Source organism: Meleagris gallopavo, chromosome 16 (assembly GCF_905368555.1).
Source record: "Meleagris gallopavo chromosome 16, MGAL_WU_HG_1.1, whole genome shotgun sequence".
Taxonomy (NCBI): domain Eukaryota; kingdom Metazoa; phylum Chordata; class Aves; order Galliformes; family Phasianidae; genus Meleagris; species Meleagris gallopavo.
The window spans coordinates 12457612-12478482 of record NC_139419.1 but is presented as its reverse complement, the minus strand read 5'-3'; the positions used below and the strand labels follow the sequence as shown (position 1 = coordinate 12478482).

At 45.0% G+C, this 20871-nt stretch overlaps 1 protein-coding gene across 6 annotated transcripts in view; it reads left to right on the top strand.

Moving 5' to 3' along the window:
- The window catches only part of CREBBP (CREB binding lysine acetyltransferase), a 77021-nt gene extending 57273 nt beyond the window's left edge, over window positions 1-19748 (top strand). For 5 of the 6 annotated variants that reach the window (XM_085237963.1, XM_085237962.1, XM_085237961.1 and 2 more), the window contains 12 exons: window positions 1399-1479; window positions 2202-2258; window positions 4168-4245; window positions 4708-4775; window positions 7361-7511; window positions 8339-8485; window positions 9003-9116; window positions 9526-9691; window positions 10298-10465; window positions 13800-13961; window positions 14232-14513; window positions 16039-19748. In XM_085237963.1, the coding sequence (XP_085094089.1) occupies window positions 1399-1479; window positions 2202-2258; window positions 4168-4245; window positions 4708-4775; window positions 7361-7511; window positions 8339-8485; window positions 9003-9116; window positions 9526-9691; window positions 10298-10465; window positions 13800-13961; window positions 14232-14513; window positions 16039-18213 (3649 nt within the window). In that variant the 3' untranslated portion in view covers window positions 18214-19748. The remainder of the gene's footprint in view (window positions 1-1398; window positions 1480-2201; window positions 2259-4167; window positions 4246-4707; window positions 4776-7360; window positions 7512-8338; window positions 8486-9002; window positions 9117-9525; window positions 9692-10297; window positions 10466-13799; window positions 13962-14231; window positions 14514-16038) is intronic. The other variant, XR_014886871.1, reaches the window with a different exon arrangement.
- Window positions 19749-20871: the final 1123 nt, after the last annotated feature.

Here is a 20871-nt window from a genome sequence, read left to right as displayed (position 1 = left end):
GGGACAAAGCTGCCGTGCTGACCTCCATCCCTTCAGTCGTTGGTTCCTTGTGACGCCGAGTCTCGTTTGATGCCTCTGATGCTCACCATTCGTACAGTTGTAGTGTTTGAGTACTAAAACTGCATTTGCTGTGCTGCCATTGCTGCTTATACTCTCTCACTCTTGAACCTCCATAAAGCTCCCTTATTTTGATGATCCTCCGTGGCCTTCCTGCATTTTACAGCTGTGGCCTCTCTTTGTTACCTTTGTTCATGTGTGAATTCATATCCTTTCCAAACATTTAGCCTTTCGTTTTTAATGACCCAGACAACGTTGGTTCCAGTTCATCTGAAGCAAAACAAAACGAACAATTTAAAAATAAAAATAAAAAAAATCTGTGAAACTTAGATATTTTTTTTTTCAAATGCAGATTGTATTTTTGTGGAGTTGCCTTCCAATGTACTCAGCTTGGTTTGTTAAACCGTTGGTTTGCTGAGTGTAGCGGGATTGGCTCTTGGTCTGGGGACCAAAAATTCTCTCCAGTCTCGTATTCGATTTGTAAAGTTTAATTGCACATCGTTAACATACCCGATAAATATATTGTATGTATGTACAATATTTGATGTTGTTCACATATATACATATATTGTATTTATATAGATAAATGGCTGGAAACTCTGACCCATAATTGCATTTCTGTTAAATGTTTGTCTAGAGTATGGATTTGGTTTCATTTATATTAAATAATAAAAGCTGAGCAATTGGTCACATTTGTTCTTACAGTCAAATAACTTTTGAATTGAATATTTTAATAGCTATTTTTTTTTTCAATACCAAGTGTTTCTGCTTTTATAGTTTTTACTGACAGCCAGTAAATGCTTTCAGCATATTTTCTAATTGCTTAAACCTGTAAAAGTGTGTTCCTAAGGCTTCTTGACAGGCTGCTTTTTTTAACCAAAGGAAGCCCAATCAGTCTCAAGCCTGCAATCAGAATGTTTTTTTCCTTAAGCAATGCAAATCAAATCCAAATTCTTAAATTTGAGGCCTCTATAAACGTAGCGCTTGGTAGCTACTGCATTAATCCTGCCCAAATTTGGAATCTGACCCTCCACTCTGTTAGTAATGATGGCCGAAATGTATAAAATGAGACCGAATGCTAATCTGTGCTTTGCCTTGGCTTTCTGCTCTGTGTTGTCTTGGTGTTTGCGTCTTACCTCTTACGTCTGTGCTGTTTGTTCCCTCCCCTGTTCTCTAACCCTGCCGTCCCCTGTTCCTCCTCATTGTGCACACTGACCCACCAATCAACCAACAAACCCCCCTCGGCGTGCGATCTGCCCTGCTCTGGTTGCTGCCTCCGTGCTCGGGTGGCTGTGTGTTGGGCTGGACCAGTTCACCCAAATATGGCCTTCTTGCTGACAGGTATCACTTCTGTGAGAAGTGTTTCACTGAAATCCAGGGGGAGAATGTCACCCTGGGTGATGACCCTTCCCAGCCTCAAACGTAAGTAGTTTCCTTTCTTCTTCATGCTTTGTTTTTGTTCTTAAAGGAGGGGCAGTGGGTTGTTCTGATGCCTAGCTTGGCACTGTGGCCAGTTGTGTCTGTGGGGAAATGCTGTGTTTCTCAGTAGTGGGTGATTTTTGCAGTAACGGATGGTTGATGGCTGTTCCTGTGCCTAGTGTGCAGGTGCCCAAGTGCCACTCGTGCCCGGTTGTGCTGCCCGAGAGCTGCCCCAGGCTGCAGAGCTGGCACTGAGCAACACGCTCAGGGGGAGAAGGAAGCTGTGCTATGACTGTCCCTGGGCCCTCTTTTCACATGAAAGGTTTCTGCCAGTTCTGGCGCCTCACCTTGCAAAGCACAGCTTTTCTTTATGAAACCAGTGGCTTGCCTTTAACCCAGCCGGAAGGATGCTGTGAGATACATGAGCAGCTCAAGCTGCTTTGGAGGGTGGCTGCTTTACTGGCTGCACCTTCCCTCATTCTTGATATTTTCAATTTACGTATATGCTGTTTATTATTTTGTTTTTACTTTACCATCAGAAAATGAAATGGGGAAAGTATTTTCTGTAGCTTAAAATGAATTGCGTTCTCTGAATAGAGAACAAAAACTGATACACTTCCTTCAGATTTGGTTTGCTTGTTTGCTGCAGTTCAGAATAGCATGATATAGTGTCAGCCTCTGATAAACAATGCTACTGAGTTTTCACGTTAACTCTTTGTCTCTAGAACCATCTCTAAAGATCAGTTTGAGAAGAAGAAGAACGACACGCTAGATCCTGAGCCGTAAGTAACCAGGCCACTCTTGCTGCTCAGATCACTCACAGTTTTCATTTGTCCTCTAACCAGCACTTCAGAAATGGGCAGAGATGGGAGAAAGAGTTCTTTATTCCCTCTCTCAAGCAGGTGGTGAAACCTTTCTCCAGAATTCATATCACTACATGTGATCTTGGTGTCTGCCTTTGGTACCAAGACCTGAGTGTGAGCCTGTTTCAGTGGCCATTCCTCTTTCTGTTTGACTGAAAGAAGTCTTAACATCAGAGTGCTGTGCTCTTCCCCTCAGTGTTTGGGTATTTACAGGTAGCCAAAAAGAAGGAGGTTAGAGATATGGGTCCTTCTAGCAGAAGAGATTAATTTCTGTAAGCCTTCAATTTAAGAGGGCTGTTTTGTTCCTTAGTTTAGAATAATTGTTAGTATCCTGCAAATAAAGGGCAAATATACACATTTGGTTTTTAAACGTGGACTTTTCTAATGGCTGCCACTGCTGAAAAAGGTCATGCTCTGCACTGCATGGTTCTGCCCCACCGCTCTGTGCTGCTCTGGTCCTGCTCTGTCCCTTGGAGCTTATTCAGTCACTGGTGGATGCCCCCATCATAAAGTGACAAACTAACTCAGGACAAACAAAGTAAGCAGGGGGTATTCCATCCTTGCTGTGCTGGATTGGCTCAGTAAAGCTCTAGCAAGCACCAGAATGGCATTGCCATGGGAGTGACAGAAGAGCACGATTCCTCTTCCTGGTGGTGACCTGCTGCCTTGCCATAACCCCACGGGGAACTTGTCCCTCCTGTAACCCAGCCACATGTGCTGAACGCTGAGGAACAGCTTTGCTAAAAGAAGTGGGGCAGAAAGTTTGAAAGAATTTAAGGTTGTGTGAAGCAAAAAGTTGGCAAGTGTTTGAAGTAACTTACTTTCTTGTAACTTACTTACTTGTTGCTTTTATTTAAGTAATTCCTCAGGTGTGTTCTGCCCTGTGCTGCACAGCCTTGCCCTCCATCATAGTGAGCATTTCATCCCAAGCACCTGGCAGTTTGCTGTTCTCCTCTCCCCGTTTAGCTAGACTTCTGAAACTCCTTTTTCACTTCACTCGAGCACTTAGCCACTGACAGGGGCATCCTTCTCGTGAGTTTGTTAGCCTTGGAAAAGTCACGTGGGATATTTCTGTAGCAGCAGTGTTATGCTTCCTGCTGTCCCGAAGTGGCTGCTGCAAGATTTAAGCACTGCTCGTTTGTTCTCTGGCAGTTTGTTCCTCTTTTCTCATACTTGCAGGTACTAGGTAGAGCTGCTCTGCCTTTTACAGGCAGGCTGCTGAGCTCACCATTGCGGTGGAGTCCATAAACACTGTGGCAGCCCAGACAAAAGAGGCATTTATTTTGAAGTGTTTTAAAAAGAAAAAATCAGAAAACTCCACTGCAGAGCCATGCAGGCAGAGGCATGTTAATACATGTCCTCTTGGCGTGGTTAGTCATGAATGACTCCCTTTTACATCTGCAGTAAGTTGAGCAACCATTTAGTCAGCTTGTGGTTGATGCAAAAACTGACAGCTAAGTCTGTAAAGGTATTGTTAAGCAGAATTCTGTGAAGCTGGGAACATTCAGAGCTCAGCTTAGAAAAAGAGAGGATTGTAGAATCATAGAATCACCAAGGTTGGAAAAGACCTCTAAGATCATCCAGTCCAGCTGTTTACCCATCACCAGTATTTCCCACTAAACCTTGTCCTGCAATACGACATCTAAACATTTCTTGAACACCACAAAAAGAACTCAAGAGCTCACATCTGACACTTGTAACTGCTAAATTTGCAGGTCTTATATATGCATGAAGAGTAGTGGAGGGTTGGCTGTTGTTCTTTCTGCTGAATTCTGGAATATTACCTGCCTAGCAACAAAAGTGACAGGCTATTCCTTTTCCTTCTCAGGTTTGTTGACTGCAAAGAGTGTGGTCGGAAGATGCACCAGATTTGTGTCTTACATTATGATATTATTTGGCCTTCAGGGTAAGATATTTGTTAGCTTTCTTAGCCTTGTATGATAAGACTGATGTAGTTCTCATAATTAAGATTTTCTGCGTTTGCTTTTTTAATATGCAACACTGTCTTTTAATAGCTGAGTACAAATGGACAAAGCATTTCTACATTTTTGCATCTCTGGTCTCATTTCAGTATGTAGAGATGAAAAAGTACGTGAAACAGATTTATTACATACTCAGATTTCTATGGTTCTAAGTGATGGGACCTGGTTGACAACAGATTTGTGTACTAAAAAACACAAATGCAGGTGTAGCTGTTTGACAGACTTAAACTGACTCAGAAGGGCTTAAAGTCCCTCAAGTGGAAAGGTCAAATCCAGAGAAAAATACATTGTATGTTGATGGTTAAAATTATGGGTTCAGACTTCGAGCTGCATGTAGCCAGAATTGGATTTGTCAAGTTTTTGGCACTTCTGTTTTTTCTCTTCAGGTTTGTTTGTGATAATTGTCTGAAGAAAACTGGTAGAACACGTAAAGAAAACAAATTCAGTGCTAAAAGTAAGTCTGATGTTTCTATTTCTGTGATTGGTTTTCATTCTCTCTGCCAAAGGATTTCTTCCTTTGCAAGTATTTGTCAAATATTAGCTTTCTGATAGAGACTGTTGTCATGATAGACACTACAGGAGCATTTGCAAAATGGGGAATGGCATCACCTGAGGTTTTGCTGGCTGTCAGTATTTTAAAGACTTGATCTTTATCAGTTTGTAGTCAGCCTTAATGCTGCCTGAGGCCTTTGGCATCTGTGTGCCTATTTTTCCAAGACAAAAAGAAAGCAAAAGAAAGAAGAAGATGGAGAAGGTAAAAAGGGGAAAGAAAGGAAACAGAATAAAGCTGCATGCACTTACTGACTGTATTTAGACACGTTTCCATGTAGTGTTGAAGTAACAGTAAATTACCATCACCTTTGTGCCCTTGAAGCAGCGTGTAGTAACAGGTTGTGCTGCATTTCGAGTGCACTGTGGTGGTGCCAAACATAATGTGTTTGAAGAGCTTTTCTTGCTCTTCGAGTGGACTGTGATAGAACTGTCCAGTGGAATAAGCAAGCAGTAGTGTTATATATCTGTATCTTACCTGTATCTGCTGTTACAACTGTTGGAAGTGTCACTAAGAAGTGTGCCAACAGCTTCTGGGTCAACTTGTCTCCATCTCCTGAGCAATCCTAACACAGACACTCTTTGCATCTTGATGACTTCTATATGTGGTGGAGGGCAAAAACAACAACAAAAAAGGGGTAGGGACTGGCACTGGAAATGCAGCATCAGCAGCTTAGAGTGGAAAATGGCTGAGTTTAGAAGTAGTGATTCAGGTGTACTTTGAAGAAATGGAAACAAACTTCATTGACGAGAACTTGTGGATGCACTTATTTCTCCCTTGTTCTTTGGTGCTTTGAATTTCTGGGTTACTTTGTTGTACTGAAAGTTTGCAAGCCTGACTCTTCCAAATTCCTTCTGATAAAGGAGTGGTTTTGCATTAAACTAACTTTTTGATATGATTGTATGTGTTGATTGCATTTTCAGCACCATAAGAGATTTGAGGCAGGATATTGGGGGGAGGGAAGGGAGAAATGTGGCTCATACAGCATTATCAGGTTACAGTAATCAGAGCCATCTCTGGGGTAACCTGATATGTGAAATAGTATTGCTGAAAAGATGAAAATTACTCTCATTAAAGACAGATGAAGATTGTGAGAGAACGTTAATGAAGTAAAGAAATAAAAATGTCATTGTAGGTAACCATTTTAAATAGCTGCCTTTCCTTTTATATGCTGACTTTACAGAGTGTATTGATTTAAATTCTTACATGTGCAGTTTCTTACAAGTGTGCAGTTTTTCTGTAACGTAGCTTGGAAAAGTCTGAGTAACCAACATGTAGTTTGAAGTAGTTTTGTTCTTGGGGCATCTGGACAGGGAAGTAATGGAAAGCTTGTGTAAACTGACTGCAAAGTAAGCACTTAGCTGGATGAGTTCCTTAAAAAGGTAGCCAGGTGTGTTCAAAGGAAGGCTTATTTCCCAGGGTTGGTGTCCAAGCATCACTTTTAGCAGAGACATTTCTCTGCAGCATTTGTGTGTGAGCTCAGTGGTCAGCAGCACCAACAGCCTTGTGTTGGTGGCTTGGGAATGCCTGCAGAATGGAGCCTGGAGAGCTGAGAGTTCAAGGCATGGTTAGTGAAATGGAATGAACACCTGTAGATTGAATCATCTGTTTCACAAAAGGCAGTAGGTGGACCATAATGTGAAGCAGAAATATTCATTGGTGAAATACATGGAAACAGCAGAATAAGAGAAATGGTCATTAATTTTCAAGTCAGAATAGCGTGCTGCTTTTCCTTTTTCAGTTGAAGTTGAAATTCTCATCTTAATTTCTGTAATTTGTGGTGGGTTTGTTTGAAGATGGTCGCATCTGCAGTGCTACCAAACAGCTGTACTCACAGAAGGGAAGTGTGTGTGTGCAGAGCTGGGGACAGAGCATCTGGACAACACGGCGACGTGAACTTGTACAAACCTCTGTCACTGTGCAAGAATCCTTTAAGCTTTCTGTGCAGATTACTGTAACTTTTCCATCCAAAAGCTCTCTTGGAAATAAAAGAAAGTGCAGTGAAATCTCCATTGAAGTCAGAAGGATTTTCGTTTCTCTTGATTTGCTTTGCTTCGCTTCGTTTTGCTTGAAAAGGTGTGGCATTGAGCCAGATCTGTACGGTGATGTCATCTCTGTCAAGCAGCCAGATTGTGGTGGTGTTAGGAGGAAACATTTGCAGCATTTGTAAAATAAGCCCACAAATTTAAAAACACGACGTGAAGCCGCCTTTGTTTAGTGCACTTAGTGAGGGATTTTTCCACTATTGTGGTTTCAGTTTCCATACGAGGGTATGAATGCTTAAGCTTTGGTTCAAAACACTGAAGAAAGCAAAGCAACCCTGCTTTGCTGCAGAAATAAAAAAGTGATTGTTTTCATGTGGAGGTAAAGCAAAGGAAGAAAGCAGCTTACATCAGGGCAGTGTGAGACACCTGAGAGACGTGGTAAGTGACCCTGAGCTTCGCAGCAATTAACGTGGGTGCTGTTGTCTTTTCTCTTTTCAATACCAGGGCTGCAGACCACCCGCTTAGGAAACCATTTGGAAGACAGAGTGAACAAGTTTTTGAGGCGACAGAATCATCCTGAAGCTGGAGAGGTTTTTGTCAGAGTGGTAGCAAGTTCAGATAAGACAGTAGAAGTTAAACCAGGGATGAAATCCAGGTTGGTTCATTAGTTACAATGAATGCTGTCTTACATGTTATTACATGTTCATTCTGATGTTTTCCTGCGTGTATATGGCAAAACTGTGGCAATTTGCAACTTAATCCCTTTGCACATGTTGGAGAGTGCTGCATGAGCAGGCAGCTTATGAAAGGTAAGGAAAAGCAGTTTGTAGCAGGTGAACCTGGAGGAGTTTGACAGTTGTGTGTGAACTGTTTGGTGGGCACGTGGAGGGATGTGTGCTGGGTTTGGTTATGGTACTGCAGCTTCATTGAATTAAATGAAAAGAGAATCTGAGCAGGCTTTGGTGGTGTTACTGAATTCAAAGTTCAGTTTGGAACAGATTGCTCGGATTCTGTTCCTTACTGTTCCTTCAGTTTATTTATAAATACTTGAGTTTTCAGAAGTTATTTTTAATCTACTTAATAAATGAGGAGTTTGAAGTGTTTATTCTGTGAAGTATGTTGGATTTAATTCATAAAGCCAGCATTGACATCACATCATCAGAGTGCATCAGGTCTTTCACTCTGCAGTATGTTTAAAGGCTGGTGGTTTCTGAGGGTGCTCTTCTGCTCAGTGCTTTCCTATTCAGTCAAGTGTTAACTGTATGGAAATTCTCTTCATGAGTGTTACAGCAACAGACCCTGCATTGACAGCTCTCTATTTTAATACAGCTCTGGTTTGACCCTAGTTTAACTTCTGTATAAATGCTTCTAATGAGTTAAGAGGAAGTTAAAAATAAAAGAGTTTCCTTCTGCTGGTAGGATAGTGGTTTAATGACTGGCTTTATTTGATTTCTTTTTCCTTCCTATCACCCTTTTCTTCAGATTTGTGGATTCTGGTGAGATGTCAGAATCCTTCCCTTACCGTACCAAAGCTCTGTTTGCATTTGAGGAGATAGATGGAGTAGATGTCTGCTTCTTTGGCATGCATGTGCAGGAGTATGGCTCGGACTGCCCCCCTCCAAACACAAGGTACTCCTTCATTTCTGTATCAGTGGCATATATTTATGTGGAGGATGTTGAGCTACATTCACTGGGAGCTCACTTTAAAATACGGAAGAGTGGGAGAGGTGCTCAGATTTTGGACTAGGTGAGCTTTTGAGATCCCTTGCAGTTCAAACAATGATTCTGTGATAATTCTCCAAGTTGTGCTGTGTGACTGCAGATGGCTTCAAAGGGGAAATCAAATATCACAGCAAAAAATGTTACAATATCAACAATCTTTTATTATTATTATTATTGTTGTTGTTGTTGTTTAATTTTGCTTTTTGAGATATATTCCTGCTGTCCCAAAAGCATTGCCAATCTTTTGCTTTTGAGGACTATTTTAACTATATCAAGATGCTTACTTATTCAGTCAAATAATGTGATCATCTCTTTTCTTCGGTGTGGCTGTAGATTTATCTGCTGTAAAAGTCAGTTTTCAGTGGACAGCCCAGAAGTTCAGCTGTACCTGACGTTTTCTGTCATTCTTCTCTCACTGTTGTAGACGTGTGTACATATCCTATCTAGATAGTATTCATTTCTTCCGCCCCCGTTGTCTCCGAACTGCAGTTTATCATGAAATCCTCATTGGATATTTGGAGTACGTGAAGAAACTTGGGTAAGTGAAAGCTTTTCAAAGAAAACAGTCTTCTAACGTAGCGTTTTGTTTGGCCAGAAGGTCAGGTAGCCTCACACTCAGGAATGGTCTCCTTCCTTCTGCCCACTGACACACATGGAGCACTTTTCTGCAGTGAGGAGAGAGTTTGGATTTTGTCAATAAGGATTCTTAAACGTTTCACTGCTTTGGCTCATTCCTCCTGTCACCAGTTACTCAGAGCTTTTAAGCTTCATGTTTGCATCCCACACTCTTTCCCCATCTCTTGTATAAACACGGGTTGTTGCCTCAACATCTTTGTTTAAAAAGAAAAGAGAAACAAAGAAGTTCTGAATTACATCTCAGTTTGTTTTTAACTTTTAAGGTGATGTGCAGCATTGTTAAGGACCTTTTGTGTGTGTGTACATTGCAGGTATGTGACAGGACACATCTGGGCCTGTCCCCCAAGTGAAGGAGATGACTATATTTTTCATTGCCATCCACCTGATCAGAAAATTCCCAAGCCCAAACGCTTACAAGAATGGTATAAGAAGATGCTGGACAAGGCATTTGCTGAGAGAATCATTCATGACTACAAGGTTTGCTGCTGTTCATTCACTGTATTAATTCTTATCACTTTTTCACTTAAAGATAGCTAACACTGTCTCATCAGATAACACTGTCTCATCAGATGTGGAACGGTCACAGCGTTGTGCAAGCATTCTTACTGTCAGCTAGTGTCTTCTTTTCATTAAATTCTCTGGAAGTTCTGCCTTTCAGATTGAAATCTGCCCTAGGAAAATTTCTTCCTAACAAATCCACCATATCCAAATTTCACCAAGAGGTGAATATGTCACCCAGGGGGAATCTTCTTACAAGCTTTTGAGCACCAGTGTTATGAGAATGGCTGGGATAGAAACGTAGGGAGGTGTAGTCCTTTTGGGTTTCTGTCAGTGCGTTGAAAATAGAATCTGGGGAAGCTGAGCATCATTGAGGGTCATGGTACGTGGTTGTAAGTTGTACAGGTTGGGCTCATTATCAGTTCAGTGCACTCTGTAGGAAAATATGGCAGGAGTTCCCAGAGCAGAAAGTAAGGAGAAATAAAGCACTGCTCAGTGCAGCACTGAGTCATGTCTCTGGTTCTCCCATCTCTTCTAAGTGGTCTCCATGTATTTATTCTTGATGTTGTGTGATGCTCTTAACAGGACATCTTCAAACAAGCAACTGAAGACAGGCTGACGAGTGCCAAGGAGCTGCCTTACTTTGAAGGTGATTTCTGGCCCAATGTGCTGGAAGAAAGCATTAAAGAGCTGGAGCAGGAGGAGGAGGAAAGGAAGAAGGAAGAAAGCACTGCAGCTAGTGAAACAACAGAGGTGAGTTAACTTCATGTGCTGTACTTGCTTCTGGACCATAAAGCCTGATAGTTACACTTCCTAGTTAACTGGCTAATCAGCTGAAGGGGGTCATTCTTACATCTGGGGTTCCCTTTGCCAGTATTTTGGAATTTTTTCTTGGATAGAAATATACTGATGGATTGTTGTTACTTTTTTAAGGATCTGGGTTGAGTTATGTAGTTCAGCATTTATGTTCTCAGAGAAATGTGTTGAGCCACTTTGGGATCACACCACGACTGCTGCATTTGCTTGCAGTCATTTGGTTGAGCTCCTGGTTCACACCTTTACAGAGGTGATCACATTCTGAAAGATGCAATATTTTTCAGAGTTGAATTGAATTTTACCTTTATTTAATCAGAGGTACTTTGCACTCCCTTGGTAAACACTTTCACGTTTAAATTCCCTACTTTTGTTTGTAATCTTTGCATTGGTGTGAAGTGTTGATCCTGGTGGTGATTTCCCTTCATCAGCATTTCTGAATAATTTAAAGAAAAAAATCCTTTCTTAATTCCTGGCCAGAATTTCATTATTTATATTTGTTTGGATCTGTAACCAAACGGTGACAGTGCTTTTATATGCAAGCAAAAGGTACTTTTTGCTTGTGATTCACAGCCAGATATTTTGAAAATAGAGTAGGAAAATCTGAACTGAAGACCAAGGTGGAACCCAAAGGTTTAACTGGGGAGAAGCTGCACTCTGCTCATGTGCTGTGGCAGTTTGTGTGCAGTGTGTGTTACATGTGATTGATGTGGAGCAATGTCAGAAAGTTCCTTCTATTATACCTTAGCAGCTCCCTCAAAGCCACTCTAGTTTGCTGTTGTTTTTATGGAGCTTTTTGTTTTTATGGAAGGTTAATGGCTTTCACCTTTTTATTCTGAATGTAATTTAAAATGTTGAGATATTTTAACAAAGAGCAGCATAGAAGGAACTGAAAGGCAAGGCCTGGAATGCACATTGCAGTCCTCTTGTTCACAGTATTGCTTTCAGTAAATCATAGCATGTCCTTCTAGAGGGGGGGACCAGTGTGCACACATACATCTAAGAGGGTGGGGAAAAAGTTGCTTTAAGAAGTCAGAAACAGCTGTTAGACCCATGTGAGTTGTCTGCCTCACGTGGGAAGACACAGCCTTGCCTGTTACCATCTGTACATTCCACATAATGCACTGATGTTGCTTGGGGTGGGGGGGGATAAAGCGTGCATCCAAATGTCTGAAGGTGTCACCCAGAAAAGCAGCAGCATGCTTTTGGCCCTTGGCTCAGGAAAAGCACCAAGGAAAACAGGAGAAGCTCTCCAGTGCAGTCACCTAAAGCAGCATCACTTTGTGAAGGGACGTGTGCCTCCTGGAAAAGGAAGGAATTGGTGTGACACTGCTGCAGGGAGCAGATAGAAGAGGTTCTGCGGGGTGGGACATCACTTGGGAAAGGCTCTGAAGGCACAAGGCCTCTCTGCCAGAGCTGGTTGGATCTGTTAAATGGTACCTAGGTGAAAAAGCACCAGGCCAAGTTTCTTAATAGTGTTATTGACTAAAGTATAAATTAAAGGTATAGAATCATAGTGTCATAGAATCACAGAATGGCCTGGGTTGCAAAGGCCTACAGTGCTCATCCAGTCCCAACCCCCTGCTGTGTGCAGGTCACCAACCAGCAGCCCAGGCTGCCCAGAGCCACATCCAGCCTGGCCTTGAATGCCTGCAGGGATGGGGCATCCACAGCCTCCTTGGGCAACCTGTTCCAGTGCCTCACCACCCTCTGGGGGAAAAACTTCCTCCTAATGTCCAACCTAAACCTCCCCTGTCTCAGTTTAAAACCATTCCCCCTTGTCCTGTCACCACCCACCCTCACAAACAGCCGTTCCCCTCCTGTGTATTCGCTCCCTTCCAGTTCTGGAAGGCCACAATGAGGTCTCCCCGGAGCCTTCTCTTCTCCAAGCTGAGCAGTCCCAGTTCCCTCAACCTTTCTTCACAGGAGAGGTGCTCCAGCCCTCTGATCATCTTAGTGGCCCTCCTCTGGATCCATTCCAAGAGCTCTGTAGCAGAAAGGAGACTTAGAGTTACAGTGTCAGCTAAGTTTCTATCCGTGTATTCTTCAATTTGATGTTTTAATTTTAAAATCTGTGTTGATGCTTCAGAATGAGGAGATGATGAAGAGAAACGCTAATTCCATCAAAGTGGTAGGAAATTTGAATTCAGTGCTGAATACCTTCAAATGTCATGGAGCTTTGGCTCCCTGTGAAGTAGTATGGCTTTAATTTCCAACCAGGTTTGATCAGAAAGCCATTAAAACCAGTTACTGAAAGCCTGAGGTTTGGCAGGGAAGTTGTCTAAACCCAGTGGATAGAAGGAAGGATGGCAGTGAGGCATACAGTCTACATGCAGAATTGTTTCCTCAGTTGGAATATTTTTGTTTTGTGTGAATAAACACACTTGCAAATAAAACCTGTTGGCCTGTACAAAGTGTTCAGGAAACTTTCCTGTGTGTGTGTATTTATACATACATATATGGGAGGGTATATATGGGAGGATTGTTTTTCACATTATGCAAACCAACCTGGTAGCAGGTAGGGTTTTCACTGGGTGGTGAGTGCTGTGTTACAAGGACAGGAGGCTTCTTTATTTTATTTCTATTTAATTTTTCAGGCACATTGATCTCTGTTTTCCCAGGTCACCCAAATAGCACCATCTGCTATTTTTCACCCTGCTTATATTTAGCATTCAGTCTGTGTTCACTGCGGCCTGTGTTGTAACAGACACAAGCGAAGGCATTGAGTGCTTTGGAGTTGGGTTTTTTTGGAGTTGCTTATGCAGTAGCACATCTTCAGGGTGGGGACAGATGTGTTTTGTTAGTTTTAAATCCTGTGCTTCCTTTTCTGTGCATTGTCTCTCGGTTTGTTGGATTTAAATTAATTAATTAGAACTTGAGCAAGTGTGTGAAGTCCCAAATGCACAACAAAGCAAAGTACTGCACTTGCAGAATCTCTGAAAGTATGTTTTATTTTTAACACATTTTCTTCTGTATAAGACTTGGAAGCTGACGTACGGTGAGAAGGAAGAAGAGAAGACACAAATTAATGTATGTGTACACTTAAAAAAAAAAAAAATCTAGACTATTTTTAAACCACATTTGAAATCTGTTTCCTGCTGGGATGGTTTCTGATTTTTGTCCTGGAAGATGGGATGTATTTAGCACAGTGTGGCTGATCTGCAGGCTTTGGAACAAAGCTCTGTTACTGACAGCAGCTGTGCTTCGCTTTCAGCTGCACTGAATGGGAGAGAGCTCTCTAAAGTTGAACATCTTCCCCGTGTGTTTCTTGCAGGGAAGCCAGGGTGACAGCAAAAACGCCAAGAAAAAGAACAACAAAAAAACCAACAAGAATAAGAGTAGCATCAGCAGAGCTAACAAGAAGAAACCCAGCATGCCAAACGTGTCCAACGATCTGTCTCAGAAGCTGTATGCCACCATGGAGAAGCATAAAGAGGTACTGTCAAAACGTGCTGCGTGCAGGGGAAACTTGATTCCTGTAAATAGAGGCGTGACGATAGAACTGGAAAATTAGGGGGAGTAAAGCTTTTGATTATGCTAAAGGTTTCTTGTAGTTGTGTAACGACATATTGGAGAGCTTACTATAAACTAAATCAATTAGATTACATTTGCAGCGTTGTGTTTCTCCAACAGAACGCGAGCTTTTCCTGCGAGATAACCTAACATCATTGATTCATTTCCCCCCATTATCTGCATTTATCTGCAGGTCTTTTTTGTGATTCATTTACATGCCGGGCCTGTAATTAACACTCTGCCTCCCATTGTGGACCCCGACCCACTGCTGAGCTGTGATCTGATGGATGGCAGGGATGCCTTCCTCACCTTAGCCAGAGATAAGCACTGGGAGTTCTCCTCGCTGCGCCGATCCAAGTGGTCCACGCTCTGCATGCTGGTAGAGCTGCACACCCAGGGGCAGGACCGCTTTGTCTACACGTGCAATGAGTGCAAGCATCACGTGGAGACCAGGTGGCACTGCACTGTCTGTGAGGTATGTGTGGATTCACTTCTCACCTGAACTTCCTCTAAATTAACCCTGTTCTGATGTAAGCAGTGTGAAGCTTTAAGGGAAGGCGACTGCCGCTGTGGATTAATCTCTTCTAGAATAAGTGCCTTTGTTTTTCTACATGGGGAGCTGCAGTATGCTAGAATGGCTACAGGTGAATTACTTCCTGTGTCATCAAGCTCCTCTGCATAGCCAGGCTTTAGCTTATCGTGACAGAATTTCAGGGCTGACTGATAGAGTCTGGCACAATCAGAGTAACCTGAATCTGCAGAACTGGCTCATCCATGTTAAGTGGATGACCACGAGAGCAGTTGGCTCCACGTTGTATGTGGTGCTTGGCTTTGTATTGAGTGCAGCCAGGCACGTGCAGCTGGACGAGGAGGCTTTTCAATTCTGCTCAGCATTAGAAGTTGCTTGCCCTTTGGATCAACCCAAATAATTGCTTCCTAACTTGGCTCTATACTTCTGATGTCTGGCCCTATTACAGTATAGATCGCTTCTACTGAACTGTGTTAGAGAGCAATTACACGTGGAGTCACACGGGTGGACGTGAGGGGCAGGAATCCTCCAGAGGGCTGCTGATGACCTCTGGCTGTAGCTAAATTGAACTAAAGCTGTACTGTAGCTGAACTAAAAACTGTTGAATAAGTGCAACCTCGTTTTCACACTGGAAGTTATTGCCAGGCTTGTGGTTGAAGAGTCTTAATTAATCCCTCTGAGGAGAGGGCTGAAAAGGGCTTCTTGAGGCAAGGCTGGAGTTAAGTGGTGAAAGGAAGTGTAGCCATTAGGTTTCTTCTGCGTAAGGGGAATTATCTTTCTCTAGCAGAAAAAAAAAAGCATGCAGGACAGAGAAAACATGGGTGTTTGAGTGGGTTTTCAGATAAGTGTCTGTCTTGCTATGAAACTTGAACTTGCTTTGAGGGCTGTTTTAGAGATTAAAAAACGTATTTCAGGTCAGTAATTATTAGTCAGCAATTACAGCAAGAATAGTTAAATGGAGACAAACCCCTGGTTCTTAGCATTTCAGAGCTGTTTGCACTGTTTTGGCTCTCCTTGTGTAACTGCTCTGGTAGACATTGCAGAGATGTAAAGCTGCCATCCTCAAAAAGGGGGGAAAAACCCACCAAACCTACAACAAAACAACCAAACCTGCAGTGTATGAAAGTGAAGGCACGATCGCAGTGCCTGATTGCAGTACTGCCCTCGCTGGGCCTGGGACTGGAGCTGGCTTTGCTGAGGCAGCTGATGGTGCTTCTGCCCTCCGTGCCCAGCTCTCCCAGTCGATCCCAGTGCTGTGGGGTGCGTGTGGGCTGTACCTCAGTGCAGCCAGCATAAGTGGAAACCAGCAGCTTTTCACAGCACAGGGTGGCTGTCTTGCTTCTGTTGGGCTGTGTTTGTGCCTGCTGAAAGCAAGAGTGTGCTTTCACACCAGGGTCATGTTGCTCTCCCCTCCTAGTGCCGCAGGTAGAGCTTTACAGACTACTGAGCTCTGCATTTTCTTTGCTTTCAGGACTACGACCTCTGCATTAACTGCTACAACACTAAGAGCCATGACCACAAGATGGTTAAGTGGGGCCTGGGTCTGGATGATGAGAGCAACAGCCAAGGGGAGCAGCAGTCAAAGAGCCCCCAGGAGTCGCGACGGCTGAGCATCCAGCGCTGCATTCAGTCCCTTGTCCACGCCTGTCAGTGTCGCAATGCAAACTGCTCGCTGCCATCCTGCCAGAAGATGAAACGGGTTGTCCAGCACACCAAGGGCTGCAAGCGCAAGACCAACGGCGGCTGCCCGGTGTGCAAACAGCTCATAGCTCTTTGCTGCTACCATGCCAAACACTGCCAAGAGAACAAATGCCCCGTGCCATTCTGTCTCAACATCAAACACAAGCTCCGGCAGCAGCAGATCCAGCACCGCCTGCAGCAGGCTCAGCTCATGCGCAGAAGGATGGCTACCATGAACACCCGAAACGTGCCTCAGCAAAGTTTGCCTTCTCCTACCTCAGCAACGCCTGGTACCCCCACACAGCAGCCAAGTACGCCGCAGACGCCGCAGCCTCCTCCCCAGCCCCAGCCTTCCCCTGTAAGTATGTCACCGGCTGGCTTTCCCAGTGTGTCCAGAACTCAGCCCCCCACTACCGTTTCAGCAGGAAAACCCGCAAACCCGGTTGCCGCGCCTCCACCTCCGGCTCAGCCGCCGCCGGCCGCGGTGGAAGCGGCTCGGCAGATCGAGAGAGAGGCTGCCCAGCAGCAGCAGCAGCTCTACAGGGTCAACAACATCAACAATGGTTTGCCTCCCGGTCGCCCGGGGCTTGTAAACCCGACGGTGGGTTCGGTGAGCCAGATGCAGCAGGTCGGCATGAACGTGCCCCGGCCCGGCCCCGTCAGCGGCGCGGTGATGTCCAACATGCAGGCTGGGCAGTGGCAGTCGCCTCCGATGCCGCAGCAGCAGGCGATGCAGCCGGGGATGGCGAGGCCGGTGATGCCGATGGCGACGGCGCAAGCGGTGGCTGGGCCGAGGATGCCGGGCGTGCAGCAGCCGCCGCGGAGCATCCCTCCAAATGCACTTCAGGACTTGCTGAGGACCTTGAAATCGCCGAGTTCTCCGCAGCAGCAGCAACAGGTTCTTAATATCCTTAAGTCCAACCCTCAGCTTATGGCAGCTTTTATAAAGCAAAGAACGGCCAAATACGTGGCTAATCAGCCCGGGATGCAGCCGCAGGCGGGGATACAGCCCCAGCCTGGCATGCAGCAGCCGCAGACCGGCATGCAACAGCCGGGCATGCACGCTCAGCCGGGATTGCAGAACATGAACGCGATGCAAGCAGGAGTGCAGAGACCGAGCGTTCCTCCCCAGCAGCAAGGGATAGGAGCTATGAATCCGCAGGCGCAAGGAATCAACATCATGAACCCCGGCCACAACACTAGCATGGCAAGCATGAATCATCCGCAGTATCGAGAAATCCTGAGGAGGCAACTACTGCAGCAGCAGCAACAGCAGCAGCAGCAGCAGCAAGGAGGGGCTGGCATGGCGGCGGGGATGGCCGGCCACAGCCAGTTCCAGCAGCCCCAGGGACCGGGAGGTTACCCTCAAGCCATGCAGCAGCAGCGGATGCAGCAGCACATATCCATACAGGGGGGGTCCATGGGACAGATGGCTCAGATGGGGCAGCTGAACCAGATGGGCCAGCCCGGCCTGGGGGCGGACGGCACTCCCAACATTCAGCAAGCGCTGCAGCAGAGGATCCTGCAGCAGCAGCAGATGAAGCAGCAGATAGGCTCTCCGGGCCAGCCCAACCCCATGAGCCCACAGCAGCACATGCTCTCAGGACAACCGCAGGCGTCTCATCTCCCCGGCCAGCAGATCGCCACCTCCCTCAGCAGCCAGGTGCGGTCCCCAGCGCCCGTTCAGTCTCCCCGTCCCCAGTCCCAGCCGCCACATTCCAGCCCGTCCCCGCGGATTCAGCCCCAGCCGTCGCCGCACCACGTCTCGCCCCAGACTGGTTCCCCCCACCCAGGACTCGCAGTTACTATGGCTAGCTCCATGGATCAGGGACACTTGGGCAACCCGGAACAGAGTGCAATGCTTCCACAACTAAACACCCCCAACAGGAGTGCGTTGTCAAACGAATTGTCTCTGGTCGGTGACACCACCGGGGACACGTTAGAAAAATTTGTGGAGGGTTTGTAGCATTATGGGAGCATCACTTTTATTTTTGGGGGGTTTTTTGGGGTTGGTTTTTTTTTTTCCTTTGGTGTTCTTGGACATTTTGTACTGAGAATTCAGACATCCGGGCTGTTTTGGATCCCGGATGGAACTGCTGCTTCCTTACACGGGGAAGGACGAATTGCTGTTTAAAAGAAAAACACACACAAAAAAAAACCAACAAAACATGGAAAAAAAACACAAACGACAACAAGAAAACAATACAAAGAATATATTTTTTGTTAACGCCAGGCAGTTACAGGTATCTGGTCTCTTTTGTGGGTTTATTTGGTTTTTATTTTTTTGTTGCTGTTGACTCATACCTTTTTTTTAAACGGGGGGCGGGGGGGTGAAAGCAAGTTCATTATATTCATATTTTTTATTTGTATTTCCAAGACGTCGCGTCTCAAAGAAGAAAAAAAGAAGAATATTCACAAACTGTTGGCTGAGGCGGGGCGGCCGCCCTGGGAACGGCTCCTCCTTTTCTACAGCAAACTGTGCAGGCGTTGGAAGTGTTGGCTGGGAGATGGGACGGACTCACAGCGCCCGGAGCCACCACCCTGGGCTTGCAGATGTAGAAATCGTTGCTTTGTTTCTCTGATAAAACTGGTTTTAGGTGAAAATAGGGATGATCACTCTTAGCCCGTGCTGATTTGAATAGAGAAGAAGCATTCTTTTCTTTCTTTCTTCTATGTGAAACTTGAAATGAGGAAAAGCAATTCTAGTGTAAATCATGCAAGCGCTATAATTACTATAAATAAGAAAATCCGAGAAGATTCAATCACTGTATAGAATGGTAAAAAACAAAAAATACAAAAAAAAAATACAAAAAAAACTCATTTCTTACTTATAATATCATATTGTTAAATAAACTGTGTGCAACAGAAAAACAAAAAGGGTGGTCCTTCTTGAATCCATGTACATGGTATTAACACTTAGTGTTTGGGTTTTTTTGTTATGAAAATGCTGTTTTCAACATTGTATTTGGACTATGCATGTCTTTTTTTTCCATTGTATATAAAGTATTGCTTAAAAAAAAAATTGATATAAATTACTGAAGTTTTTAACATGTATTCTGTTCTTTAAAAAAAAAAAAAAGAAAAATCCATGTAAGAATGTTGAAGGTTTTTATTTATTTATCTATTTTTGGATCATGTTCTTTGTACGACGGGGCCGCGGAGGAGCTGCAGGGCTGCAGGGAGCGCTGCCTGTTGGCGATGGTTTCAGTGCTGGGAGGGGAAGCGGAGGGGATCGGTGCCCCAAACCTTTAATGCTGACAGGCCTTCATCCGTGAGGGGCAACTGGAATAAATTATTAACAGCCATTGCTTTCTATAAACCGCGTTAATGGAGAGAAGGATCACCGGCGAAAGGAAAAAAAAAAATAGTATGGAGTTAATTCTAGGCTAATTTATTTAGTCTACGGTAAAATATGAACCTATTGACTTTAACACTATTTTTCTGCTGTTAACTCGGAGTCTAGATTTGAGGGTTTTCTGTGGAATAAAAAATAACAAATCATGTACATGTTCCCTTTCATATCCTGTCACCTCACGCTCCTGGGCCGCTGCCCCCCCTTCCCAACGCATTCCTTCCTTCGAGTTCCAACCCAGGGCCGCTTCCCCCCCACGCTGGAGTTGTGAGCAAAGCCCACCCGTGGCCCCAGGGCTCCTGCAGCCCGGCTCGCAGCGGCTCAGCGTTCCCTGCAGCAGTGCTGGGTGAGGATGGGGGGAGCAGCGCTGCCTTCTCTCCTGGACGAGCTTTTATCCCCGTGCTGCACACAGCCGTGCACTGCAGCGCTGCTCCCTCCTTAACTACAGCGAGTCTCTGACGAAGTCTTTCTTACGAACCTTCAGCTGTTGTACCTTCACCACCACTGCTGGGTTCATCTGCCCACACAGCTGTCTTCAGCAGTTCTGTATGTCAGAATTTGGGGCTGGGGAGGTCAGCGAACACCGACCCCAAGCTTATCCAAAAGCCATCACCGATTGAAAGGACACGAGCTGGGAAGCCCTGATGCTGTGTTTCATGCTGTGTACTTAAAAAGAGGGAAAATACTATATTTGTGATCAAAGAGAGGAAGCTTTAAATGTGCTGCCGTTTCTAATAAAAGCTGGTAAAACTGCTTGGATTGAAGGATGCTTCCACCTGGCTGCTGCCCTGCAGAGCCTGACCCAACCCGGGCTCCTTGAGCAGTGATTTCGGATCAGAGCAGCAGGTGTGAGCAGGGAGGCACAGAGCTGAAGTGAAACGTGCAGATGCAGAGCTCGGATTGCAGCCCAAGGGGGGGCTTTGCCTGTTTGGAGTGCGGGTACAGAACTCGCCGTGTCTCAGGTTGGGTTTGTTCAGGTCCTTGTTGGTGTTGATGGGGTTGTGCTGCTGGTAAGGAACGGCACCGCGGGAACACGAGCATCTACAGCGCGAGGATGTGTTTGGTGCTGGATCCTCGTGGCTGCAGGTGGTGGCTGAGGCCTCCCGCTGAATTCTGGATGGAAAGAAGGTGCCTAAATCTGAACGCTGAGCCACAGCTTCTTGTTTCTACCTTTCCAATGCACTCTGCTTTCTGCTGCTGGCTGGCCCAGCTTGCCACTGACAGCAAGGAGCTGCGAGTGTGTTTCTCCGTGCTTTCTGCTGCTGCTTCTCC